This window comes from Alligator mississippiensis, chromosome 4, assembly GCF_030867095.1.
Source record: "Alligator mississippiensis isolate rAllMis1 chromosome 4, rAllMis1, whole genome shotgun sequence".
Taxonomy (NCBI): domain Eukaryota; kingdom Metazoa; phylum Chordata; order Crocodylia; family Alligatoridae; genus Alligator; species Alligator mississippiensis.
Window position 1 is genome coordinate 130666979 of NC_081827.1, and position 26960 is coordinate 130693938.

Sequence of the window (26960 nt, forward strand, 5' to 3'; positions counted from 1 at the left end):
AACAGGAAAATATTCAGTAACTTTGGCTTTGTTTATTCAGCTTTCAAGAGATTTATCAGATGTTTCAAATAAAGTAACAAAACACATACTGAAAGATACCCAGTGCCAATAGATTTCTAGAGCTTCAGACGGTGCTTTCTTAAGATTTGTTCAGATGAATGATATTTGTATTTCAGAAAAGCTGTTTGTATAATGTAATGTAAAATTTACTAAGAAATTCCTTTTCTCCCTGTAGTTAATGCAAAAAAGTCTTGTAGACTTGTTTAGATGCAGGATGTGGTCCTCTGGCTGAACAGGGAAAGAAAATGCAGTTTAAAAGTCTATTTTATATTCCATGTGTGAAGAAGCAGTTGTGAACATGCCTTCTCTTAGTACCAGAAACGGATTTATAGCACAAAAATCAGATTTAAAATAGGCTGAGACAAAAACTTCTCAGTGTTGACAGTTGATCAGAAAATGTGATGTTCTGGTTCGTAAGGAGATAAACCCAAGTTGTGAATTTCAGGCCAAGATGAAAAACTCCACCAAAGTTCAGAGCTCAGTGTCTTGGGTCTGGTTTTTAATTTTGGGTGCATATTTGTTCTATGTGATAAAAGAAGCTGTGTTTATAAAGACCTGAGATTAGAGGGCAACTCCTCCTTCTCCCAAACCTATAAAACACTTTGAAAAAAATTAGAACATTGTTTATTTTAGAAAATATTCTATTTACTTACTAATTTGGTTTTCTTTGTGCCCTTCCTCAGTGCTGAATAATCCTGTGATATTCTACAGAAAAGCATCTTCTTAAGCAAAAAAAGAGTTGTATAAACTTAAATTGGCAAGGAATTAATTTGCACATATTTATTTTTACTCCACAGTAGATGAAAGATAAAAAATAGACAGCAAGACCAATTTATAGCTATGCAATTCAGTATCATTGATCTTCCATTGGTGATGTCTGAACAGTGGATGGATCTGGCTGCACCTAGACAGAATATATGGAGGGAGAAATCACTCATCAATTGAAGGTGTTTACTTGTCTTTTCTCATTCTGGTTTGCAGTTTGGAGCCTGAGTAGACTCCCAGCTGATGTTAGATGATCAGTTACCAGAAGTTGATATGGCTGCTTTTTTCCTATCTGTATCTGACCAGGAGATAGCAACCTTTTCTTTTACATGCATAACTTATACTGTTCTCTTTGCTTTTGTCTCCAAGAAATTAGATATGTATCTAAGTGCATAGAAAGTGCACTTTAAATGCATTTAAAATCTGAAACCAGCATAAGGTGCTGCCACGTGTGTTCAGGGCAAGACGCTTGATTCATCACATCTACAATTTGTGATCTGCAATGGTTGTGGAATTTTGGTTCCTGGATGGAGTTTGCAGTCCCACCCTGCCATCTGCCATGCCTTCTGCTTGCCTTCAGACTAACATGGCTAAATACCTCTCTCTATGGGTGGAGTTTAAAATGTTGCTTTTGACCTGTAAAGACCTAAATGATTTGGGATTTTCTTATCTGAGAAATGACCTCTCTATGAGAAACTGCCACCACTGCTGTCAACACAAGCAATTAACCTTGGACCCAAAATGTGAATCAGTTTGAATCTGCTGACTTCCAGGGCATGCTACAAAGTTGATCTCTTTGCTCAGGCATAAAAGGGAGGGAGGAATGGTATATTTGGGAGAAAACTAAAATCTCCTTTTTATTGATTATTTCTCAGTATGAGGTAATTTGTTAGTTGATCAGGTCTGATTCTGCTCTCATATGCATTTCAGCTGAGAAGCCACAACACTATAGCCACTGGGATTAAACAAAGGTAAAGGTAGCATGAGGAGAAGCAGGATATATGGTTTTTAAAGACTCATGGCACACCTAGAAGAATGGATGAAAACTCTTTATCGTACATTAGATTAATTGCTACAGAATTGCATTTTTTCTTTCAACTAGATTTTTTTCCCCTTTCAAATTCTTAGTTCAACAATGTAAATGTTCCCTTAAAACTACATTTTGTGCTATATAAAGCAACATTCAGAATGAATTTTCAAACAAAAATCTTAAATGATTTCCAGGGTGTTTATTTTTACAGCATTCTGCTCTATTGCTTACCCCCCCCCAAAAAAAAACCCCAAAAAAACAAAACAACCACCAAAAACCCAAAAACTAAAAACACATGTTCTCAGTCCTCTTAGCTTTTGCTGGATGTATTGATCAGCAGACGCAGCTTCTCCAACTAATCTCACAAAATATCACTAAATCTCAGATCTGAATATGTTAAAAAGGTAATGACTGGCTTCACAAAGACCCATACAAATACCATTTTAATTGAAATCTCTCCATCTCCCCTACTTTCAAGACCAGAAAAGTACCAAGCTACGAATTTCAACGAAGGTTTTGCAGAACAGTGTTTGGTTAGTGTTACATCTCAGCTGTGTGTTCTTGGGAACCCTGGCACAGGATGCAGTCTGTCTGACTCATTCTCCCTCCCTCCCTCCCTCCCTCCCTCCCTCCCCTTCTCTACCTAAATGAAACTGATTAAGAGGCAGTGAGAGACACACCTAAGACCCTCCAGATAAGGGTGACAAGAGTGAAACAACTGCCCTAGGTCTCATTTGCATCCGGGATAGAACCCAATGACCATTCATTTACATGAGAGATGGAGAACAGAAAGCCTGAAGCAGAGACTGCAGTGAATTCTGGGATCAGAGAAGCAGGGGAGTACTGCATGATGGGGAATCTGTGCTCCAAATGTTAATCAACCCATTTCACACACACCCAGCTCAGCATTTATCACACCAGTTCTAATCTGGATTTACTAAGGACTTTCCCCTCCCAGACACACACACACCTCTAAGTTTAATAGGCATCTCGGGCCGTACATTCCCCGGTCCCACTACGGGAGGCCTATTTAAACTTGACTGACTAAAGCTCGGTTGCTGGGTTAGGGAATGCTGAGGCAAGAGACCGAGTCAGAGGGGGTATGGGCAACATTTGAACAATGGTTAAGGGTTCATCACAGCATCCAGCCCGTTGGAGCCCTAAAATCACAGGTGTTGTCATACTTTTCCTGAGACGACTGGTGGGAGTCCTCTCCACAAAAGGTTATGAGCACCCCAATAATTATCTTAAGTCTGTTAAAAGACTATAGTAAGATCTGGAAAAGTCATGCTAAGCTGAGGCTTGAGCACAACAAGTAAAAATCCAAAATCCTGATGCTGCAAGCTATCTATTGTTTCTGAAGAGACCATGAGATCTCTGTATATCTGCTATCCATAGGAATTTCATGCTGGTTCCCAAGTATCTGGTAACTCCCTAACATTATGTGTTTCCTGATTATCAATCAGTTTGAGATGTTCCAAACCAGATAACCCCTTTGCAAGAGAAAAGACAATGATTTGCACAATTGAGGATGCTTTGAAGCAGCTGAACTGAGGGTATAAAAATCTGTAAAAAGTGTGGGTGCTTCAGAAAGAAAGAAAGAAAGAAAGAAAGAATTATTTTAACCATCAATCAAAAAGGGGCCCTATACCATTCTTAATTTGGTATTTAGAGGATGACTAATGTATCCAAAGAAATGCCCTCCTGGATACATTAGTTCCATATAATTACCATCCCAGGTCACATCTCCCATTTCTCAGTAACCTTAACATGAAGCTTGTCAAAGGCTTAGTGTAAAGTCTTCTAAGTAAAGATGAATTTATTTTAGACATAGTACAATCTGGGTTCAGGCAAAAAGATGGCTCTGAAACTGCTTTAGTGGCATGAATGGCTACTCTTTTCTTGTTAATGGATAAGGCACAGACTGATTTTCATCCTTGTGAAGCTGTCTGCCATATCTGACATGGTGGTCTCACCTCAGAAGTGACAAGGGTCTAGGTCATGATTGAAATCCTTCCTGGAGAGTGGTACCCCTTTATCAGAGATGAGAAATTGCACCTCCAGTTGTGATCAGTTCTCTCTCTGGTCCTTTTCAACATTCAGCCACTAGGGGCACTGACAGAAGTGACATTTGTTGCACAATCAGCCCTCTGAAAGTGCTTTACAGCCATGCCATGATACATGTGCATGGATGCAGAACATGTGCATGGATGCTGATTGTGAGACAAATTAACCCTTATCTAGTGAAGGATCAGATGAAGGTGCTCCAAAGTGCAGCCCACAGCTCCCTCTTCCTGCCTTCTCCCCCCTCCCTTCCTACAGGTAGCATCAGAGCTGGGGGAGGGAGGTGGACCAGGGAAGAAAGGCTGCAGGAAGGCTTTTCCACTGGATCAGGTCCAAAGTGGAGCTCTATCCCTACCCCTTTGACCCAACAGATGAGCATCTGTTGGGTCGGGGGTAACTAACTCTTGCAACTTTATATGAAGTGCCATAAGTTAGAGCGGGGACCTGTGTGTCTGCCAGTGTCCTAAGTGAACTGGTCAGATGATACAGATAATCCTAAACTTTAGCATGTGTCCATCCTGTTCCCATAAAGATGATCTAGTGCTTAGATGATCATCAGGTAACGGATGAAGTTTGCCTCAGGCAAGACAGGGTGATGCTGGTGAGCAAAGAACAACATTTTGGAGAGCTTGCACTTACAGCACAATATTGTTTAGATGAAGATACACACAGTAATAAGTCATTTTGTTCCATAGGAATTTAGGAGTACTTTTATAGTTCTTGCAGAATTACACTCATATAGCAAAATCTATGAGTAAGATATTGTCATTTTTTGATTGGTTAGGTGTTTCATCCCCATCCAAACGAATGGTTCAGGTCGTAATATGCTATGCCTTCATCATCTGGACTACACCATTCTGATGTACCTGGGTATATTCAGTGTATACAATACTTCAACCTGACAGAGTGATGGAGTGCAGCTCCTCAGGAACACTGGCCCCTATGAAAATGCCAAACCTTCCCTCTACTCTCTGCCTTAGCTTCCAGTAGAATTTCAAATCAAATGCAAGGCCTTTATCCTCATCTCTAAGATGTTCCATGGCCTGGGCTCAGCATAGTCAAAAAGACTTCCTAAAATTTTGTAGTGAAGACTGGGACTGACAACTATACTCCTCTGGCACAGTGGAAGTCTCAACAAAATGGTTAAAGCTGGTCTATGTGGAGGAGACAGCTTTCTTGGGGGCAGTCCTCAAGCTGTAAAGTAAACTTGCTGAGGAATGACCATACCAAAAATACACTCCACCATACAGTCTTGTCCTCCAGGGGGAAGAACATGTGATAGATATTAGTACTGTTACTTAATACACCACTGGAAGGTGCTCAAACCCTAGGGTGTTGAATGTAGTATGGGAACATGTGCAGGATGGAATAGTAGGGAAGAGGTACCACTGGGGACTGATGCACTTGGCTTCCACTTATGGAAACATGGGTTCAATTCCTGAACAGAATCCTGCCCTGAAAATCCTAAAATAAGGCTCTTTATTTTAGGGCAGGGTTTTTCAACCTTTTAAAACAAGTCTACCCCTTCTGGATGCATGGGAGGCATGTGCCCCTGAGTCTGCAAAGGGGGCTCAAAGGGGTGGGGCCAGGGCTGCACTGGGGGTGGACGGTAGTGGCACTGGGATGGGGGTTATGGGGGGGGGCTGAAGCCACCCCAAAATTCTGTAGCCCCCCCAACCCTCCTTCTAGTATTGCCACTGCCTGCCCCGAGCGCAGCCCAGCCCAGCCCCTGCCAAGAAGAGCCCCAGCCCACCCACTCCGCACACAAATCCAGGGGCACGTGCCCCCCATACCCTCCTAGGGTACACATAGCACCAGGAGCTGCCCTGCCATGCAGCTCAGTCCCACACCCCACCCTGGCTGGGCAGCCCCTCCCCCCTCCCCTGCCCCTGCCCTACTCCTTCCCCCCCACAAGAAAAACTTACCAGCCAGACCCAGCTGCTCTCCATGTGTCCAGGCTGTGCTCCTGGCTGTCTGCGTGCTGCGCTGAGGCTGTGTGCATGCATGTGGAGTTCCATGTACCTGCTACGACCCTTTTACGTACCCCTAGGGGTATGCGTACCTCTGGTTGACAATCGTGGTTTTAGGGGATGAATGTCCATGTAAACAAAACACCACACGTTTTAGTACAATGAGCCTTTTCAGACAAAAGAGTCTCAAAGCACTGGAGTAAGATCAGTGTTGTCACATCCCAGGACTGATAGTTCTGGAAGACTGTGGTCAGGGAAAACTTACTTACACCAGATCTACTTCTTCCTATTATTTTTCTTTCATTTAAATACAAATTCCACCCCACACTCACTAAGTACAGGATTCAGAAGATCAAAGTTCATCAATATGCTATACCATCTAATGGTGCATTGACTACAGGACAGGAATTTAGAGGGATGAGGCCTAGAGAAAAGAAAAAGAACCCTAAGGAAAGCTAACATCATCGGATAGTTCACACATAACTGGATAACATTAGACCTTTACCCATGGCTTCTACTTACGAGTCAGTAGCAGGACTCTGGTTTTGGAAAAAAGAGAAGAAAATGAAATTAAGCAAAGAAACACCACCGAAGGGTGCTAAACACAATAACTAGATGCCCCTTCTCAGGAACAACTGAAGGCAAATCTAAGCCTTCTACAGAGCTTGGGAGCAGAAAAAGGCCATTCTCCTTTGCAGCATCAAAGAACAAATCAAGTACGGGTAAGCTGATGTCTAAATCAATGCAGAGAGAGCTTCAACAGCTATGCTATCTTGAGGACACTCAGTGTGGGTAGTGATGCGATTGGAAATGGCACCCTCATATGAAGGTGATAATTTGGTAATGCAGCAAGGATTCAAAACCAGCTCAGCAGATGACTACTTATGTAAAGATGAGCGAATAAATTGTTCATTATGTTTACAATGTGGCAGAAAGTTAATTTCCTCTATCCCAGAATTCACGGGTTTGTACTTCAGGTACTGCTTGCATCAGTCTGTGTGCATAGAGGACTCTGAAAAGCTTTGGAATCAAGTGGCATTGTGACTAGATATTTTTATGCCTCTGTATATAAAATGAAACATTCATACTAGTCAAACGCACACACATTCCTTACTTGCCTATGGCACTACATACAAACCTCGGTTCCATCTCCCACTCTACTGCCCTGCCCGTTTTTAAGCTTGACCGGTTTTGAATTACTTTTAAAAACTGATTTTTCAGCTACTGTACTCCCTAACCTTTCAATAACACAATGACAGAATGCCGGATTGTGTTCCTATGCAAAAATTTACATGGTGGTCATTTGTGTATATGCAGAATATGCCTATATTATTATAGCCTATGTATTCAATTCAGTGAGTGCATGCTTTTTGTATGTATGGCATCATGATAATGTATAGCCATTCATACAGCTACTACATTTCAAAGAAACCAGGGCTCAGCCTACAGATCAGTTGATTTTGCAGGTTCTGGGTCCCTGGTTGAACGGCTCTCCAGCCACACATTCTTTTGAGCCTTTCAGAAAGATCCCCCTGAACACTGGAAACCCTGCACACAACTTCTGCTACTGAATATTTCCCCTTGGTGCAACACCTCCTCCACAGCACATTCTCCACATCTCATATCCATAGATTCCTCTGGGTGTGGGAGAAAGGGAGGCAAGAGCACAGCTGCAAAGGCAGTTGAATAGTTTGGCCTCTTCTATGTAGGGAAGGAGGAGATCTGTGCAACAAGGATCCTCAGGAAACAATTAGAAATGATCAAAAGGTCAACGTAAGTGTTTAGAGGGGTTTCTTTTCATCACAATGCACAGCATAACAGGAATATTATGATATTGCATGTTGTCCACAGAATGGAATTTCACCTATGAATAATTACAGTTCTCACCATAAAAGGGCTTACTGGCCTGAATGAATCTCCCAGGGTTTAGCTTGAATTCACGGAGGGAACAGCTGGCATAGATTGAAAGCACCACCAAACTCACGAGAAGTGTGTGTGCATGGAAAGGAGTGTGGTTAGGGGCAATACACAAATAAAAGTCCAAATTAACAGTGCAGGGAAGATGTAATACACTGTCATCACTGAAACAATGCCCTGTCAGTGGGATAGGTCAAAGGGGAGATGGATGTTACCTTCCAGATGAGATAAAAACTAAAGGGCCTGTCTACTTTTTAATGGCAACCTCCTGGCTTCAAGCCCCCGTGTAGGCAGGTAATTACTTTCTACTTGCATGTATATCCAGTTGCAGTTCCAGTCGGATACTGCATACTTCCCCTTCTCATGCAAAACCAATGCCCCGGCTAATATGCACAGCTGAACTGTTGCTGTATTTCATCTTAAGGCCGGGCTGTATTTCAGTGATGTAGGAAACGATTCCCACATATAGTTTATGTAGGAGAGTTGCCTGAGCCTGAGAGTCATTGAGCATCTGCAAAGTCCAAAGTCCACTTTGAAGCCAAAATGACTTGAAGCTGCTTGGCACCTCTTAGTATCATGTTTATTGGAGCAGTCTGGGATCCTTCAGAATAAAAAAATGCTACATATAAATGTAAGATAATTACATCAGAAGCATCACAAAGACATACCATTGATTATTAAAATACTTGCTGCTCGACCAGTCTGCAGAGGAATTCTAAGATAATGTGCTTATATGTGGGAGACAGCACCAAGATGCAAGATGAGAAAAGCCCATCTTGGCAGCCCAAGAAAAACTGTCAACAAATAATGTGGGATGGACCCTGCAGCATGTAAGATGCTAACCTCCATGGCTGGGCAGGCCTCTGTTTGAGAAAGGCACCACCTTTAGTCACCACATGTTTATCAAAATTAGAAGAGGAAACTTTCCGCAAAGAAGACTGAAAATAGTTTAGTAAAGTGGATCTTAGATACTATGGATGTACTCCCAATCCAAAGAGGAAATCTTGCCCAAAAGGTGCATAACTTACCCTTTGCCATCCTTTGCTAATGATGTAGAATTATGTGACACATAATCATGATTTCTTTAAGAGAAGGTCCTGGTGTTTTCAATGAGAAGTCCAATTATACAGTATGGCTTTACCTCCTACTCTGGTAATCCAGCAATTTATTGTCTATCATGTACCGTGCCCATAACCTGCCACCTTGATGCAGTAAAAATGTAGGGAGATACTGAATACTGGAAATGTTTCTTCACTGGGGGGAAGCTTGTTAAAATCCTATTTTAAGAAAGTAAAAAAGGAATAGCCATCAGTTTAAAAAAAAAAAGAAGAAAAAGAAAGGTATTTATCTATACAATTCCATCAGTAAAGAAAGCATGCCATTGGTCAGTCTGGCCACCCATGCTAGACAAGTGCTGGAAATATAAAACTCTTGGAAAGACTAAGTAAAATGCTCTACCCTGGTATGTATGCTAATTCATTATTGCATTTTGGCTCCAATCCAGCAAAACACTTAAGCACATGAATAGCCTCAATGACAAAGGCCTGCAAGTCTGACAATACATTGCCACAAGTCTCTTCTAGCTTCAAAGAAACCTACAAAACTCAGAAAATAAAATATGTCTGATTCCCTCTGTATGCCACCAGATGAGGAACAGGATCACCAACATTCTTTTTCACTATGTGGGGCAAGTATATCAGATCAGTAAGATGGGAACAGATAAAGGGCTTATTGCAATTGTATGTGTGTATATACGTCATGGATACTTTTTAGGCATGTTGGTATATGTACACATTAGTGATAGAGCAAAAGTAAACAGTTTTACAAAAGACTTTGACCTATGTATGGTATGCAAATGGAATCTCTTTAGTTTGCAAACTTTATGAAAGACTTAAAGTACATTTTTCTTTTTTTTCCAGGAAAGCAGGCTGCTGCCCTTTGGAGATAGAATATGTTGCTCTGTCTTCCTTGAGCCTTTCCCGAGAAGGAATTTGAACAAAATGCCAGCTTGAGATGCGTAGGAATTTTAACACACACCAATCAAATTACAGGGGCTCAAGCCAGAGTGATGATAACATTTAGGCAGGAGCATGAGAGACGATGAGTGAATTACAGTTGTCTAAAAGGTATTATAAAGGCAGGGTTGGGGGAGCAGCAAAAGGTGCTGGAGAAAGATAAGCACAGAGAGGAAAAGCCAAATAGGTTGTTATGTGCTATAAGTGATCTGTTATCAAGAACTACCTAGATAGTACCAACTAAGCAAAAGAATTCAGGTGACCTCAGCCTTCCAAAATCCTTTTTACATGGGAAAGAAAAGGACTGAGAACAACATTTTTATGACTCTTAGTTATATTTTTCCTTTACAAATATGGATGCTTAGCTTGGAATGTCATGCCTATCCTGCTACCCCACACATGCAACCCCCACCATGTGAATACAAAATACATGGAGAAATATCGACATACAGTTGTGTGGAAGGATTTCTATGAGATAGCAAATTCTACAAGCACTCCAACACAGTCCAATTTTCCAGGGGTACCATTGTGCCATATATCAGGCACAGAAACCTGAAGCAGGAGATCCTGAATTGTTTAGGGCCATTTTCTATCAGGGTTATTATATAGTACTACTAATCAGTGTGAATGATACTCAGAGTAAGAAATGTCCTTATACAATCTTCACTCAGTTACTGTAGTACCTATATGTCATTGGTCTTTTTCTATATATGTAAACAGAAATGATCTGGTCATTCAGCCCATCCTTCTTGTGCCAATATTTTTTTAAAGATTGTCTCAGCATTTGCTTATTCCTCTGGTGCAGTTATATCCCACTAGACTAACTATCTTTAGTAGCCTTTTGATCATCCAGTTGCACTGCAAGTGACATACACTTGCAGTAAAGTGTTGCTTAGAACCTAGTTATCATGCATCAGTTCCTTGGTACCCATTACACTTTTTCTTGTACTCTATTACAGGGCACCAAAAGACATTGTTGTCCTGTAGATTACCAGAATGATCACAAGGCCTCAGCCTTGACAAAAATTGAAAAGATTTGATAGTGTGGTAGATATTCCCAGCTTTCTGTACCCATATTTTTTTCTGACTGTGCCTGAAGTCTGATATTGTCCTTAAAATACAGTTTTTTTATCACAGAATTATCAGGGACCCTATTCTCCATGTCATCAGAAACTTAACTGATAGTAGTCTCCTGGCAATTACAGTGGCAAACATTTTAGCTTTTGTAGACACATTTTCCTAACAGTTTTATAGTCTTGAATTTTTACATCCATGTTTGCTCCCCTCTTCTGAACTCCCACTGTTCTTAAACCTTAAGTTGGGCTTCAGTCCATTTAATCTTCAACTATGACTTTTCTACAAAGAAGAAAGATGCCTTCCTGAAGGCACTTGACTAACATTCAGAAGACGTGACTTCACATTTTAGGTCTACCACAAAGTTCTTGGGAGACTCAGGGTGATTAGTCTTTCTTTGATTCAGGTCCCCATCTCTAAAATGGAGACATTATTTATTTTCTTTCCCTCAGTTTTTTATTACTCTTGCTATTTAGAATGGAAGTTCTTCAGGTCTGAAACTGTTTATTCTAATGTGTTTGTTAAATATCCTAGGATAAATGGAACCCTGACTTGAGCTGAGGCCCCTGTGCAGTACTATAATATGCATAAAACTACAAAGATATTTAGTTCTCTGTCATTGTATTGGCTTTGACAGATGCTTCTTGTCTCTTAAGGGGCTAACTAAATTCCATTGAACTCAGTGGGAATCTACACTCTAGTGGAAGTTTGAGCAGGCTTTAAAACTTGTCTCTACACTATAGTGGAGTGCTCAAACACTACAGTGTGGAGAAGTAGATGAAGCGAAGACCTGTGTTCAAGTTACTATCAAGTTTTCCTCTAGGAAAATTGTAGTGTTTAGCCCTAGTCTTAATTTATTTACCTAAACAATGGCATTCCTTGCTTAAAAGGAGAAGAATGTTATGCATCGATGAAGATGCATTGGAGAAGCCTGTGCAGAGCTCATCTGCAGTATGACTTCTCCATAAAGAAATGAAGAAAAGAAGTCTGCAACATACTACAATCTTAAAGTGCAGTAATCACCGGGAAAGTCAAAGGATGCAAAAGAACAAACTGGTTGTTGCAAATACAATGTCTACAATGCCTACTACTTGCCTTTCTTCCCTCCAGGGACTTGATTTCCAGAAGTGATAGGCCAAACACAGTTTTTCACTGAAATCAACTTGGAGGTGCAGGTGCTCAGCACCCCTGAAAAAGAAGTCCATGGGCTTTAATGACTGTCAAGAATATGTAGACAATACAGCTGTGGAAGGATGAGCCTGGAAGATGAGAGAAAAAATTCCCCTTGCTATGCAGATCTCTGATTCAAGTACCATCAATAAAGTGAGCAGCTAAACTCCTAATCTAGATATTGGTAGTCATGGTAGCCAAGGATGTATAAAGTAAAGGGCGAAAACACTCTGCATGATTTTTTCTGACTGTTATAGTAGCAAGTAGGCAAATCTTGTTACTGCCTTGTAAATATGAGCTGTAAATCACTGGGGGAGAATTAATTTGGAAAAGGTTAAATAGGATGTCATTTCAACACAGCCACATTTCTGACCATTCAAAAGATTTGGGTTCTATTTTCTGTAGGACTGGCGGGAAAGCAGAAATTTTCTTTGCAGAAAATTCTGTATTTCAGGAATGTTTGCTCTGATTAGAAATGAGCCCCTCAATGTTCAAAGTCTTCCACGAAGTAAAACCTGAAGAAATCTTCAGTCAATTATGACAAAAATCATGATTTTGATCTCTGAAATTTTATAACAAAAAATTTAAAGAGACATGAAAAGCCTTAATGTTCCACTCTGATAATATTGAATGGGATGTTTTGTCATTATTCGAGTTTACTTTTTTCTTTAGAAATGAAAGTTTGGTAAAATCAATACACTGTTGACGGAACTTTACTTTCTGACATTTCTTAATTTTTTTAATCAACTTTCATTCTTAGCTGTTTCTTAGACTTCCTTTGTGAATTTTGGCAAGGCAGTGTTTGTCTCTTTTTATTATGATCTGCAAAATGGGGCATAATACCTCCTACCTCACAGGTATATGTTTAGAAAGTATTTGCCAAATACTTTCATACTGTTCAATGAAAACTAAATAATTAGCACTCCACTTTTGAAGAACACTTTGAAAGACAGAACCCACATGGCCCTTTGTAAGGAATGCATGTAATTGTCCCATTGTTGTCTTTCCCAGCTTTATACTGCTCACATTCCAAATAAATATCAGTTTAAATAACTGATTCTTATTCAACAAAATACTAATATGCCAACACTGATGATGTGAACTTTTGGCAGTACTTAGGAAAGAAAGAGAAATTTGTTTTCTTAGTCACAGTTTAGTACTTCACAGTTTGATGTGGATGGAAGATAGCAGCTAGTATTTTATTGTCAGCCCATATTACCTGTAGGGGAAAAATCTGCCAAGTGTGGCAAATGGTCAATGTAACATGATGCTTATAGCACATTGTACTAGATTATATTGGGTTACACTGCATATGCTGATTTAATCAGATATAAATGCAATGGAAAATGTGTAAAGAGATGCTGCATGAAGAGGGGAAAGGGTGTTTTTTCAAAAGGTGCATTCTACTGGAGCTGTAGAAGAAGAAAGTTTTCCACGATTACCTATGGGTAAATTAAGCTGAGTCTTTTCTTCAAAATCATACTATTGCATGCAAACAGCAAGGGGACATACAGCTTACTGAATCAACTCATTCTTGTTAGTATGTGGAAATTAGTTTAGAAAAGAATTAATCTAGATCTTAGCCCAGAACTCAAGTATTATATGAAGCCTCCTCAGTTCATGTATGCACTTCTGTATTATCAGGTTTCCATCCAGCAGCTGAAGAGCCAAAATACCTTGAGAGGCGCTACTGTCCGTCTTTTGCCTGAATAGAAGATGAATGCTGAAATCTCCTAACAGAGCCATTCCTGAAAGACTGAGTCCAATTCTAAAGGCTAAGAGGTTAGGATAGTTTTATCATGTTATAAGTCAGGGATCCTGATTTTCTATGATAAAAAAAAATAAAAATCCCTAAATTTTGGATGAAAAAAGTAACCCAAGAACCACATTTTTCCATGATTACAATGAAATGCCACTAATATCTCTATATATTTTAGTGGTGTTTCATTTTAATCATAGAAAATTGTGGATTTGGGGTTACTTTTTTTCATCCAAAAATTGGGGGTTTTATTTTATCAGAGAAAACCAGGATCCCTGGATATAATCTAGTTATGAGGGCATGTGCTAAATGGAAAGAAATGAAAGGTGGGGGGAGGAGGAGGAAGGGAGACAGATTAGGTGAGAGAAGGATATTCTCTGTTGACTGCTGACTGGCTGTTTACTCCAATCGTTCTGTCTTGTTTGCATTCTTTTCACCTGAATTCACCTCAACTCACCTGAATTTCTTGCCCCCTCTCTCTCCTGTCCTGTTCTCCCCACTCCCATTTTCTCTTCTATTTGTAACCCCCTGAAAAACTTTTAAAAAAAATTGTGGCACTGCCATGATATTTGCTGCTCTTTTATTTGTCCCTCTAGTTCTATGTTATTCCCCTTCTCTCAGGCTGCATATGTTTTGTTATTTTGGGTCATATTATACTGCTCCCACTAGGAAGCACCATTCCAAGATCTTGAGCTGGCCTCATGCTCACTACCTCCCCAAAATGGAAACAGCGTAGCTAACTGAACTCTCAGCTTGTGCCAATACACTCTGCCTTTCAGGAAGCTAACTAGTGCGTATATAGTGCAGTACTAAGCCATCAGCACTACTTCTGGTTCAGGAGGGAATGCATGTGAGGTGGGCATGATATGTTCAGGTAGGACATTCCCTGGAGCAGTATAACTGAGCCCCTAGATTTTAGTCTCTCCCTGGTAGAGCTTATCTGCTATGCTAGCACAATTGGGCCAATTGGACAACTGGCTAGTCCTCAAGCACTACCATAGCAAATGTGGTTAAGAACAATAACAGCAACAGTAATTTGGTGGCCAAAGTAGCTTTAAGACGAATAAGTTAGTGGACTGTACATTCATCCAGACCAATTTTCATGGATGATAGCTCGAAAAGAGATACTGGTATTATATTTACACCATCCCTCTCAATTCTACAGACTCCTAAATTAAACCAGGTTATCCATGATTTCACATAAAAATAATAACGTAATAATCTAATGTGCAATATCCAGAAGGTGTGCACACAGATGAACACACACAGTATGAAATAATACATATTTAGGATTTTTTTTTAATTCACCTTGATTAACATTTAGCCTCATATTATTACCCTCAGAAACAGCCGGTATTCCCCAACCAGATGTGCCATGGCCAGAGGAAAATATGAAAGGAGCCTGTGCATTTGCTGGTGCCTTACTCAGCATGGCAGAGGTAAATTTAGGTAAGTCTCACAGTGACTGCAGTAGACTTCAGAAAGCATTGACAAGCTAATGTCTTGCTGGTGGTGCTCAGCAAGTCATAGGATTGGACCTAAACAGGATTTGTCATCTGACACTGCATCCCTCTGTACATTTGAGACACACACCAAGATGTCTAATTTATGCCATCTACTTATTCTGGGTTTTATTCTGGTATTGTATAAGTATGAATGCGAAATTCTTCCAATACATTTGGGCTTAGTTATGTCCAGAAAATCTCTCTCACCTGAGGCCTCTGTCTGCTGAATAGTAGAGGCCTTTTAAAAACATGTTGGTTCTTTAATTTAGCATAATTTGGCTGAATCCTGAGCAGGCAGTATGAATAGAATATTGGTTTTCTTCCAATATTATTGAATAATTGAGTGTGAAAGCCCCGTTTGCATATTTTCTTTTCTTTTTTTTTTTTAAATATACTGCTTTCCAGTGTGTTTTACCATTCACGCATGCAGCTTTCCAATCTCATCAGTGTTGCCAGTCAGTCAAGAGCAGAGCTACAGACTGTTCGCTGCACTTTGTCATACAGGTGTGGAAAAATTTTTGATTTGACTTACAAATTCCCTTCTCTTCCTGGCAAGCAGTCTGCCTGTCATACTGCTGCTGGGTGTTTTAAACAGCTGCTCTTTCCACAACATACTTCTTGATATCTTCAGCTTTGTGATTTCTGACACACTCATCCCTTTCACTTCTATCCCTTTCCTTGCCAAAGGCACTTGCTGTTGCAACCATGCAGAGATAACCACTGCAGTGCTAAACTAATTCAGCGTTTTGTTCATTGAGACAAAGAAAAAAAAAAGTTCTCCTCCTTTTTTTCTTTTATTTGTATTCAGTCTTATTCCAGTTATGCATCTGCTTTTATTACTTGATTAACTGCAACAGTAATATATAGAAGCTAGCTTCCTGCCATTTGAGAGTTATAGACAGATAGTATGTTTATATTCCAAAACTCCTTTAAATTTGTTTATTTTTTAAAGTTTTATAGTCTCATTATAGAATTTTGGGGCACTCTGAAGAATGTCCCTGAATTCAACCAAAGATTTTGGCAAACGTGGCCATTTTCCTTCTGTTTTTTTAGTTGCAGTGAACTCACAACCAGTGCATTTAGCTAATTGTTCACTATGCCAGGAAAGAATTTATAGACAGAGACAGAACAAGCAAATTATGCTGGTCATTCAGTAGATATTGTTCTTCTTTTGGAGTCAGTGTTGACCCAAGGCTTCAGCATATTTTAAGGGGCACTATTTTGTCTTTCAGAAGACAAGTGAAATATGAAAATAAAGCATCAGACTTAAGAGAACTCATAACTGTTTCTATAAATTCTGGATGAGGGAGGACCAAACTGGAAAATAGAAGCTCACACCCAACTTTACCCCCAACTTCCTCTGAGGCTTTCCTATTAGGGCTGTGTGAAACTTCGGTCCCTGATTCAATTTGGCAGAGATTCAGCCCGATTCGGTGGCTGAATCGTCAAATCCAAATCGAATCAGAGGACCCTTTAATCTCTCTGAACTGAATTGGAACCCTCCAAATAGATTTGGAGATATTCGGCGATTCAGGCATAGACACAGCTTTAAATGTTTTTTGTACGTACATCTAGGTACCAGGTGGCTCGTGAATGCTGCGATGCATGGAGTGTCTCACAGGAGCACGGGGGACTCCCCAGTGTGCTTGGCAGCAGACCCAGAAGTGGACAAGAAGCACTTCTGATCCAGTTCTGGGTCTGCCAGGGAGCATGCTGGGCCCCCCCCATCCCCCAGCTTGGCAACTGGTGCTTGGGTCTGGGGGGACACCCAGGGTCTCCCCGTAACCAATCACTGAGCCATGGGAATGCAGGGGGGGGCCCTAGCATGCTCCCCAGGGGACCACTTCCAGTCCACTTCTGGGTTCACCCCCAAGACTGGGGAGGGTCCCCCCACACTCCTGTGGGACACTCCACCCGCCCCAGCATCACAGCGTTCACAAGCCGCTGGTACCCTGAGGTATGTAAAAAAACATTTAAAGCTGTGACTAGGTCCAAATTGCTGATTCTCTGAATCACTACAGCCTCAGGCATCTGGAGACATACCTTGGCTTACTCCCCTCACTTGGGGCACCACACTGCCCCCTCACTTGGGGCCAAAGGCTTCCCTCCCTGGTGGGCTCAGGTGACCATAGCCATGCCTGGCCCCAAATACCTGAGCCCTGTGGGGTGTAGGACCCTGAGGAAAGGTGTCTGCAGCTGTGCCTGGCCTCCCCACTACCTCCAATGTTACCAGGCCCACCCAAAGGTGAGGGCTAGGGTTAAGGTGCCCCTACCCACCTTTCAACACGGTGATAACAGGCCTGGCATTTCCTGGGGGCTCCCACACCACTAAGAGCCCCACAAGGCCACCCACTCCCAGCAGGGTGCAGTTTTAGGTCATGCCCAGGACCAGGAACCTTCAAACCATCCCCTACACCTCCTGCCCTTACCTCCAGAGTGATACAGGAAGCCTTGTAGCCAGGCAATGTTGCTGCCTAGCTTGCCAGCAGGAAACTGAGCTGTTTATATAGGCAGCCAGGGATCTAAAATGGCTGCCACAATCAAGCACCTGCTGGCTGCTTGGCTTAGGTCTTAAAGTGGCAGGCACCAACAGTGCCCTGCGACACACCTTCCCCCTAAAAATGGTAGCTAGGGGAGGCTTCCCCTGCTGCTCTTCCAAAGCAGGCTCCTCTCAGAGTCTATGTGAGCCTCAAGTGGCGAGTACCCCTCAAAGGTGCTCCACCACACACCTCCCCCCTTGGAATGACATTCGGGGAGCTTCAGTTGGCTGCTTTCGTCCCAGCCTGCTGCAGCCCCTGCCATGTGACAAGCACCCCATAGGTGCTCCGCCACAGTGATGCTGGAGTCTACTGGAGCACAGTAATTATCACACTCCAGCAGACTCAATTAATTGCTTGTCTGCTCCAATGCACTATAATGTTCAGTTAATTGAGTCTGCTCCAATGCACTATAATTACAGTGTGGCGGAGCAGCCTTGACACACATGTACAGGCGCCTTTGGTATCTACCTCCACATGGCTTTGTAAAAAAGCAGTAATCGAGCATACTTTAATGGCTTAGAAACCAGAAAACAAATAAAAAGAACCTGCCTCGCCTTTTGAATCTAATAAATTATAAGAGAGTATCCTTATTTTTTGGGTCCTAATTCATGATTTTGGAAAATGTGAGATTGATCATATGGTAAAAAGCATTATATGAATTTAACAACAACTTCTCATTTTGGACCCTGCATTTACATGCTCCTCGCCTCAGAGATCACAATATAGGAGATCTTCAGTGCCCCCAAAACAAGCCTCCAAACAGAATTTCGAGAAAGAAAATGTGTAATTTTAATACAAAGGTTCAGCTTTTTCACATATATGAGCAACATCTATTTGGTTTTCACTTCTACTTCGTGAAGGCCCAAAATCAATGTGTAAAAAACAACCCTAACCATGCAAGTAATCACTGCTCACCATTTAATTATGCCTATGAATGTGCACAGACTGCTGAGTGTTCTGTCTTCCCGTAATTGACAGAATTCGCAAAGATCAAAAATATTATATCTATAGGGAGCTCTTTTCAATATGTAATGTATTTGTTGGATGAGAGCAAAGCATAGAGAAATCAAGTGTGGAACCTATGAACCACAACACCATACAGCAGATAAGATACAGAATTCCAAAGAATTGTGAGTTTGTAGGGTACACACATTTCTAACAAAGCACAATGGATATTTTTATGCGTGGAAGCACAGCAGTGCTGGGTGCTTTGAAAAGCGCCTGGCACTGCAACGCTTGCAGTTGTATAAGTAACGAAATGCCCATCAGCGCTGAGAAAATGGCAGCAGTGTGCTCTTGAACTAAAACGTATAGAAAATGCTTTAGTTCAAAAGCGCAGCACCACCATTTTCTGCATGTTGATGCGCATTTCACCACTTACACAACTGCATGAGAGACAGTCCGCGTCAGCTCGTGTGCAAATAATTGAGTCTGCTACGAAGCGGCGGATCTCTAGTGCATTGAGAGACAAAAAAGCATGTGTATAAATGCCCAATAAGATTTAATTAGAGTGTTATTAAATGTAGTCTTTGTCCCTGTACCCTCCAAACTGGAGGTATAGGTAAGCAGCCATTTTAATTATGTTAAGGTCTTAATCCTCTAACTTAAAATGTGAATAGAGAAACAGCTGGGTTATTACTGTTATTATCATGCTTATGTAACACTAGGTAACAATTTAGGAATTGGTTTTCAAGATAATGTTATGTTTGGCAGAACTGAATAACTACAATCTGGAAATTTTAGTGTACAGGTATTAATTTCCTTAATATTTATCTCATCTATACTTCTCCCTTAGCATAATCATGTCCTAGGATTTTGGTGTAAAAATTGCAAAGAGAAGGTCTAGTGTTACAGAACAGTTTTGTTGTACAAGATATCCATTCTTAGGTATATTAAAATAAATGAGTAATTTAACTGGCTGCATATTTCTAAAACCTTTTGAAAACTAAAGTTAGAACCTCTCTTCTCCCTACTTTCTGAAATCTTGTGCTAAATAATATTTTTTGCTTTGCCTGTGACTTTCAAAATGCTTTGCAAGAACTAATTGGCTTATAATGATCTTTTCAAACATCAGTTTATTTATGGTTAAACTGTGCTAAAGAGAGATCAGGTGACTTGCTCAGAGTCAGGATGTATATGGGTAACAGAACCTGGAACTGAATCCAGGCACCCCATTTGCAAGCCCTACCTGCTCTGAAACACTGGAACACACTTCTGACTAAGGGCCCCTGGCTGTCTACTCTTTTGCTACACCAGAATCAATCAATTAGATATTAATCCAGCACTTGCTGTCAAATCGTTCCTTGTCTAGTGATGGAAAATTAATAAGGCTGTGCTGGAAATTATAAGCCTAATGGGACAAAGGAAAGTGGACAGGCAACTCCCCATTAAATGGCATGAGTGCTTTGTTACAGGGTAATTTTGGGCAGCTGCTGCAACTCTTAACACCAAGACTGTTTCTACATTAACACCCGAAACTAGTTTTCAGCACTCATCAGTTGGCTCAAAATTACTCCACTCCAGGGCAGGATTATCTCTAATCTGTGTTACCCAGCTCATATTACACTAAGAACCTTGTTACATGGTAAATTTAGTCGGCTTCTGGAGCTCTTAACCCCTGGACTGGCTGCACGTTAACACCTTTTAAGTGACTTAAAGCACACTTGTTATTAGTTTTAAAGTTACTCCAGGGCAGTATTATCTCCAATCTGCCTAATTTTGTTCTTGTTCCATTGCCATGTGGACACTTCCCACGGCTATTCTGCCCAAGTTGAAGTCCTTCAGTATCCTAGAATGTAGTCTCCCACCTGGACTCAGAGTGAGTGGGGATGTCAGGGTGCAGTGGGGCCAGAGCTGAACAGTCCATAAGGATACCAGTTTCTGTAGCCAACATCACAAAATGTGGGTAGCATCACATTTGGCCATGTTTGACTACCCAACCTGAGTTATCCATTTGCAGCCTCCCTGAGTGGTGGGCACAAGCCCAGAGCAAGGCTTTGAACTTCTACCTTCTAGAGCCATAGTGTTAGGGTGACTGTATTTGGATCTTGGGGAGCATTGGATTTGCAGCTGAATAAAGGCATGACCGGTGATTTAGCAAGCTGCTAACCACAAGGCAGAATAATATATTAAAAGTAACATTGCAAAACACTTAGGCAAGCAGTATCTTAACAATATAGTAGTGTTGCAAAATATGCATTGTTAGAAGGTAAAGCAGATTTTGCTTATGAGTGCTTATGCTAAGCCAGTCATTTGCTTATGCTAAGTAACCATCTTAACTGTGTCAACCATTTTCAAGTGAGTCTGCGCAAGTCTGCGTGCTGTGAATGAGGTGAAGACTTAGGAATGTGGAAGATGATACAACATGGGACTGAAAAACAGACTGGAATGTAGAAGAGAACACGTAATTGGTAACAGAATCCAAAATAAATATATGCAAGAAGGTGAATGGTGATTGGTGAAGAAATCTCCAGAAGCTTCCAGGCTTTGGTCGAAGTCCAAGTAACCAAGAGAAGCAGGAGTCAAGGTCTTAGACATGCGCTCATAGCAAAAAGACATGTAAATAAGTGAAATGCATAGGTAATTCCATGCTAATGAAGTGAACAGTAAACAGAGGCAGAGCTTGAGATAGGAGGAGATATAGGTGGAACAAAGGAGAGGCAAAGGTGGAGTAAATGGTAATGAGCATGAACCAAAGTGGAGTAAATGGTAATGAGCATGAACCAAAGTGTATAAATGTGAAAAGAACTATTTTTCAAGGCTGCTCCCCAGTTTCACAGGCTGTGCATCTGTGAGGGAGCTAGTCCGAAGCCGTCTCCATTTTGAATGGCCAGCAGTGTGCTCTGGTGTTTACTCCCTGCTTGCTGTGGCTAATGAGTAACAGAATGCATGAGCAATTGGATCATTGTCTCCCTAGTCATTGGGCATGGAGTCAGGGCCTAACACATAGGATATCTCAACATTATTCTCCAGCATTAGGTCAGGAAATCTCTGATTCTGGTTTCTATTCAAGCCACTAGGAAACAAAGATTTCTCTTTTATTATTAATACTTATCACAACCTATTGTTGAAGCTAAAATGAAGTAATATAAACAACTGAACACTTCTCTTCTGTTCTGTTTTGTCCCTGACACTTCTTCTCTTTTCATTTTTTGTAATGAAGTGTTCAAACTTAACTTGGAAAATGGGAAATTAAATTTTAGGCATAAATAAATTAATCACATTTTACTAGGTATAATCTTTGCCTGAAAGATGCCGAGACTAAACACAAGAAGAGAATCAGTTGGTCAGTAACAAAGAAAGAAAATGAAGTAAACATTGAGAAAGGATGGTTTGTCCTGACTGTGTCAGCCTAACCCATTTAGTACAAAGTTTGAACTTCTCTTTGGATAATTAAGTTGATCCCATCCACCCATGGGAAATAATAAGAACACTTCTGAACAGCACAAAGGACATGTCATCTGGGACACAGGGAAGAGGTTATTAAAGTGCCATGCTAAGGCTGTGTTGTGGCTTTTAACTACAATCTCTGAGCTGGGAATTATGTGAGGAAATTTCTAGTAAATTACCTCAAATTGTTCCATTGAGCATGTATTTTTAAAAGGGCATAGAGCAACAGCCATTTTAGCACATATTAAGTATAGTAAAACCTCATTGTAATAAACCCCCACAGGACCAGGAGTATAGTTCATAAAAGGGGGTGCTCGCTATAATAGGGCTAATAAAGTTGCTGCATCAGTTCCTGCTGGTGGGATTGTTAAAAACCAGGGTTTATTATAATGAGTGTGTCTTGTATTTGAACAAACAAGTTTGTTGGGTTTATTTTCAGTTAAGGTTAATATGCACGCTTCGGTGAACTAGGTCCATTGTTTTTTGGATTGCGATGGGTGCCTTGTGAGTGGATGTGGGAGGCAGGGAGGGTTTGAAGGCTCCTTGTGCCCTCTCCCATACACCCTGGGGGACCCAGGCAGGTGCTGACAATCTGACACTAACAAGGCCTCCAGTCAATTATTTTGATGAAAAAAAAATTATGTTTTCTTCAAATGCTTTTTGTAGAGATCCTCCAGTGATGCAGACAGAAATTAAGAGAGGGCATGTTTTTAACCATAATTTACTTTTGCACCAAGCATGCTTGCTCTTTTGCACTCTAGTCATCTTAGACAACAAAAATAGATCCCTCTATTTTATTTCCTGGTTCCAATACATTAGCTCAATATGTTATGTGTGGGTTTTTAACACTAGTGTTTACTTTTTCCAAACAGACACCTTGTATTTGAAAAAGCCACAACAGTTGTGTTCATCACACATTTTGGAACTGCCACTGCGGGGGTTTTTCAGTCCCTGAACAATGTGACTGTGTTGCTTAAAATAAATGACTCTTACTTCATATATTCTTATAAACAAGTTAACACAAACACACTCACCCCACAGATTTCTCATTAAGTACATACATTAGTCAACTTTTAAATCCACACCTCCTGTCTTCTCTGCCAACTAGGAATCTTCCTCGCCATAAAAACTCACAATTTCCCTCAATAAATCTCCTCCATATAAAAATCTGTTGCCTTTTAGAGTTTCATTTTTTATTTATTTCATTAGTTTCCATCTCGGATAGCTAAATTCTCTTTTATTATAGCTGGGAATTTTTATAATGTACAAATTGAAATAATGATTGTATCACAGTGCTTTGCAAGTGGTTTTCATTAAGGCTCCAGCTACTATTCCTTGCTCTGTTGGATATCTTTGTGTCAGGGTTAGTTTATGCTGGACGGAAATCTGACAATTTACATTGAAAAGAATGACTAAAAACCTATTGGATAACGACCTTTAAAATACATTGGCTGATGGAGCTTAATTTCATGTTCTGATCAAAACCAGAGTGCCTAAGCAGTTTTAACATGGCAATCATTGTAAAATGAAGAAAAGCTGTGAATAGATTCTGGATCCTCCATGTTTTTGCAATCAAAATTATTATTTCTCTCTATGATTCTGAGTAAACAAACACACTGTGCCTGAAATATATTTGGCTTTCAGAAGGCTCTACCAGGTAGACCACAAGGTTTTGTTTTTCTGTCAATATAGTGACTAAATTCATATCCTGTACTTAGTAGTATCTGCTGGTTAATACCAGTGACTTAAAATAATTCAAACTCTGTTTGAATGACTTGTGGAAATATATAGTGTGTGCATATTTGATCGTCAGATTGTCTTTCCACTTTGTTATTGATCAATGACAAATAAGTTTGCTAGACTATATTCCCACTACTTGCAGGGTCATCACCTGCTTGAACGATCATAGAGAATCCACTTGCTAAGATTTATAACTGTGTTGTTCTCTTTTTCCTAGTTATATGCAAACTTCTCTTCCACCCCGATGCCCTTACCAAGGGCACTAGGTTCACAACCACTTAGGAAATCTTTGATTTTACAGTTGTTGCATGAATGAGAGAGACAGCTGTCTGCTAGTCCATCCCAAATACGGCATTGAATAAAAAAATAATGGTTTGTTGATACAATATTGGCAAGCAGCAACCAACTCTTAGAGGAAATTCACTGTACTCTGGGCAAAATATGAAAATGTTTATACTTTCCAAAAGAAACCAGCTGTTGATTTTAATTTAAACTTTGGAACCATGCTGTCTAGAGTGGAGGTAGGAGACAGGGAGAATTGCTTTTGTGCAGTACCAGAGGTTTCTTCAGTCATATAAGATGACATCTCTGTATGTTCTATTAGACAATGCTTCAAACTAGGTATATTTCTCTTTGTATCAATATCTTTTTTCCCCTGCCCAGCTCTTCTACTAGTGGACCTGCTTGTGCAATAAATTTAATTACCTCTTCCAAAACCAAGCTGTGATTTTTGGTGCTCTGAGGAAAGAAATTTAAAGAACAATTTCTGATCAACACAGTTATTCCTGCGAGTGTATTGCCAACCCTGAACACTTACCAATGGAGCGGTGGATGCAGGTGTGTTGATTATCACTCAGGAAAAACCCCTCTTTGCATTGACATTCATAGCTGCCCATTGTATTCACACAAATCTGTTGACACCCTCCATTGTTACTGAGACATTCATCAACATCTAGGAAAAATAAAGATAATATAATATATACACACATAGGCCATATATTTAAAATAGTGAGGCATCCACCAAAAAGCGCTCTGTAAATTAAGCTAATGAAAACTACATGGATGCTGTTAGAGGTAATCCAGATTAATCCATTTAACTCTCTCTCACACACTGCCATACATTCTGAGCTATTAACTGATTTCCAGAGTACAATGAATGTTAACATTGTAAAAGGGCTGTGACCCTATCTGCCAAGTGCTGTGTTGTGCTCTGTCATTCCCACTCTGCTTGGAGAGAGATACTTCAGGGCTACAGTAATTTCGAGCAGGGGTAGCAGGCAAACACAAAGGGCATTACTGGGTGAAAATAGTCTTTATAGAGTTCTGGTCTTGAACAGAACAGCATGTTTCAATTACTGAAGTCATAACCCCCTACTTTGTCAGTTTGTTTAATGTTGTTTAATGAAAGGAAGGCTTCTTAAATCTAAATGTTCCATGTCTGTATTGTCATTTTAATAGGCAAATATATAAAACCACAAAGGCAGCATTAGCTACTGGCAGTTTTGAGGGTCCCTCCCCATCCCCATCACCTCCTTTTGACATTAAAAAGTTTATACCATTCCGGGATAATAGAGACATGTTTTCACACAGGGAGGTCATGGGTATTAGAGATATGCTCAGTGTATGTGACCTGTACTCAACCTTGCATGCACTCTTCTTATTTGTTCATAATAGGCAGCAAGGTACCCTGATTCCAGTTAACTTGTTGGACAATAGCATCTCTGCTATCCAGGTAACCCACAACTTGTTGCATATACAAGACAATCAAACAGTCAAACAATCAATACTAGCCGTGCAAAGCGGCTAGTATTCGCTTAAGATTCGGATTCAGCCGATTCGGGGGACAGTGATTCGATCTGGTGATTTGAATCATTGTCCTGAATTGATTCTGCCAAATCTGATTTGGAGATGCAGCTGCTGCCAAATCGTCGAATCACACAGGTCCATCCCCCGCCCACTCTCTCAGCCCTGGCAATGGCTGCCCTGCCCACCGCAGCTCCCTGTGCTTTGAAAAGAAAAGCCCTGACTCACCAGGTGCTGCCGGGCAGGGGGTGATCTCTGCTGCCTTTCATCATGTGGGGGGCTCTTCCATGAGCCCCCAAGTCCTGAGGCCACTGTAGGAGCTGGTGAATTTGGGGGGGGGGGGGGGTTAGGTTTTTTTCTCTTAAAGGGCTGGAGCTGGGGTGGGCTGGGCAGCAGTGGGGGGGGGGGGCTTGTGGTAGAGCTGCCCCATGCAGCATAGGGCAGTGGGGGCAACAGGGATCACCCCCCCCCGCCCGGCAGCACCCGGTGAGTGGGGGCTTTTTTTTTAAAAGAGCTGAGAGCTGGGGCAAACAGGGTAGCCATGAGGGGGCTGGGGGAGCAGGTGGGGCTCTCGGGGTGTTTGGGGTCGGCTGAGAGAGCAGGCAGGGGATGGGGCCTGGTGAGGGTCCCCCCATGGTCCCCTCCCCGCTTCTCCAACCTCCCCTCTCCACCCCCCCCACCACTTACCAGCTTCGAGCCCGGGTCCAGCTCCCTGCTACAGCGGGCAGGGATTGCCTGAATCATCAAAGCTCTCTGAATTTTTTCCAAATTGATTTGGAGAGCTTCAAATCAATTCAGACCTTTTTATTGATCCTGATTCAATTCAGATTTGGAGATTTGGCCACTGAATTGGACCGAATCCCCTCCAAATCGAATCATCACCCGAAGCTTCACATAGCCCTACCATACAGTCACTTAAGTAAATGGCAACATTTCAGCAAGTGAGGGTTTCTTTTTTCAGTGGGGGTGTTGTTTTTAGGGAGAGGAAAAATCTCAACACCAAAAATCTCAATCAAGTTGGCACATTTTCTGCAGTAATTAATTTTTTCAGGAATGCCCATGGTATATGAAATTATAGGGCAAGTTGCTCAGGCAGATACCTGTGGGCAGGAGATCTGAGATACTGGAGAAACCTGATCAGCAGTTAAAATGGTATGGC

The 26960-nt window shown here is 41.1% G+C and overlaps 1 protein-coding gene across 7 annotated transcripts in view; it reads right to left on the reverse strand.

Moving 5' to 3' along the window:
- The window catches only part of SCUBE1 (signal peptide, CUB domain and EGF like domain containing 1), a 383661-nt gene that overhangs the window by 258496 nt on the left and 98205 nt on the right, over positions 1-26960 (reverse strand). For 6 of the 7 annotated variants that reach the window (XM_019481710.1, XM_019481707.1, XM_019481706.2 and 3 more), the window contains exon 4: positions 24816-24950. The exons of the other annotated variant lie outside the window; for it this stretch is intronic. In XM_019481710.1, the coding sequence (XP_019337255.1) occupies positions 24816-24950 (135 nt within the window). The remainder of the gene's footprint in view (positions 1-24815; positions 24951-26960) is intronic. 7 annotated transcript variants of the gene reach the window in all.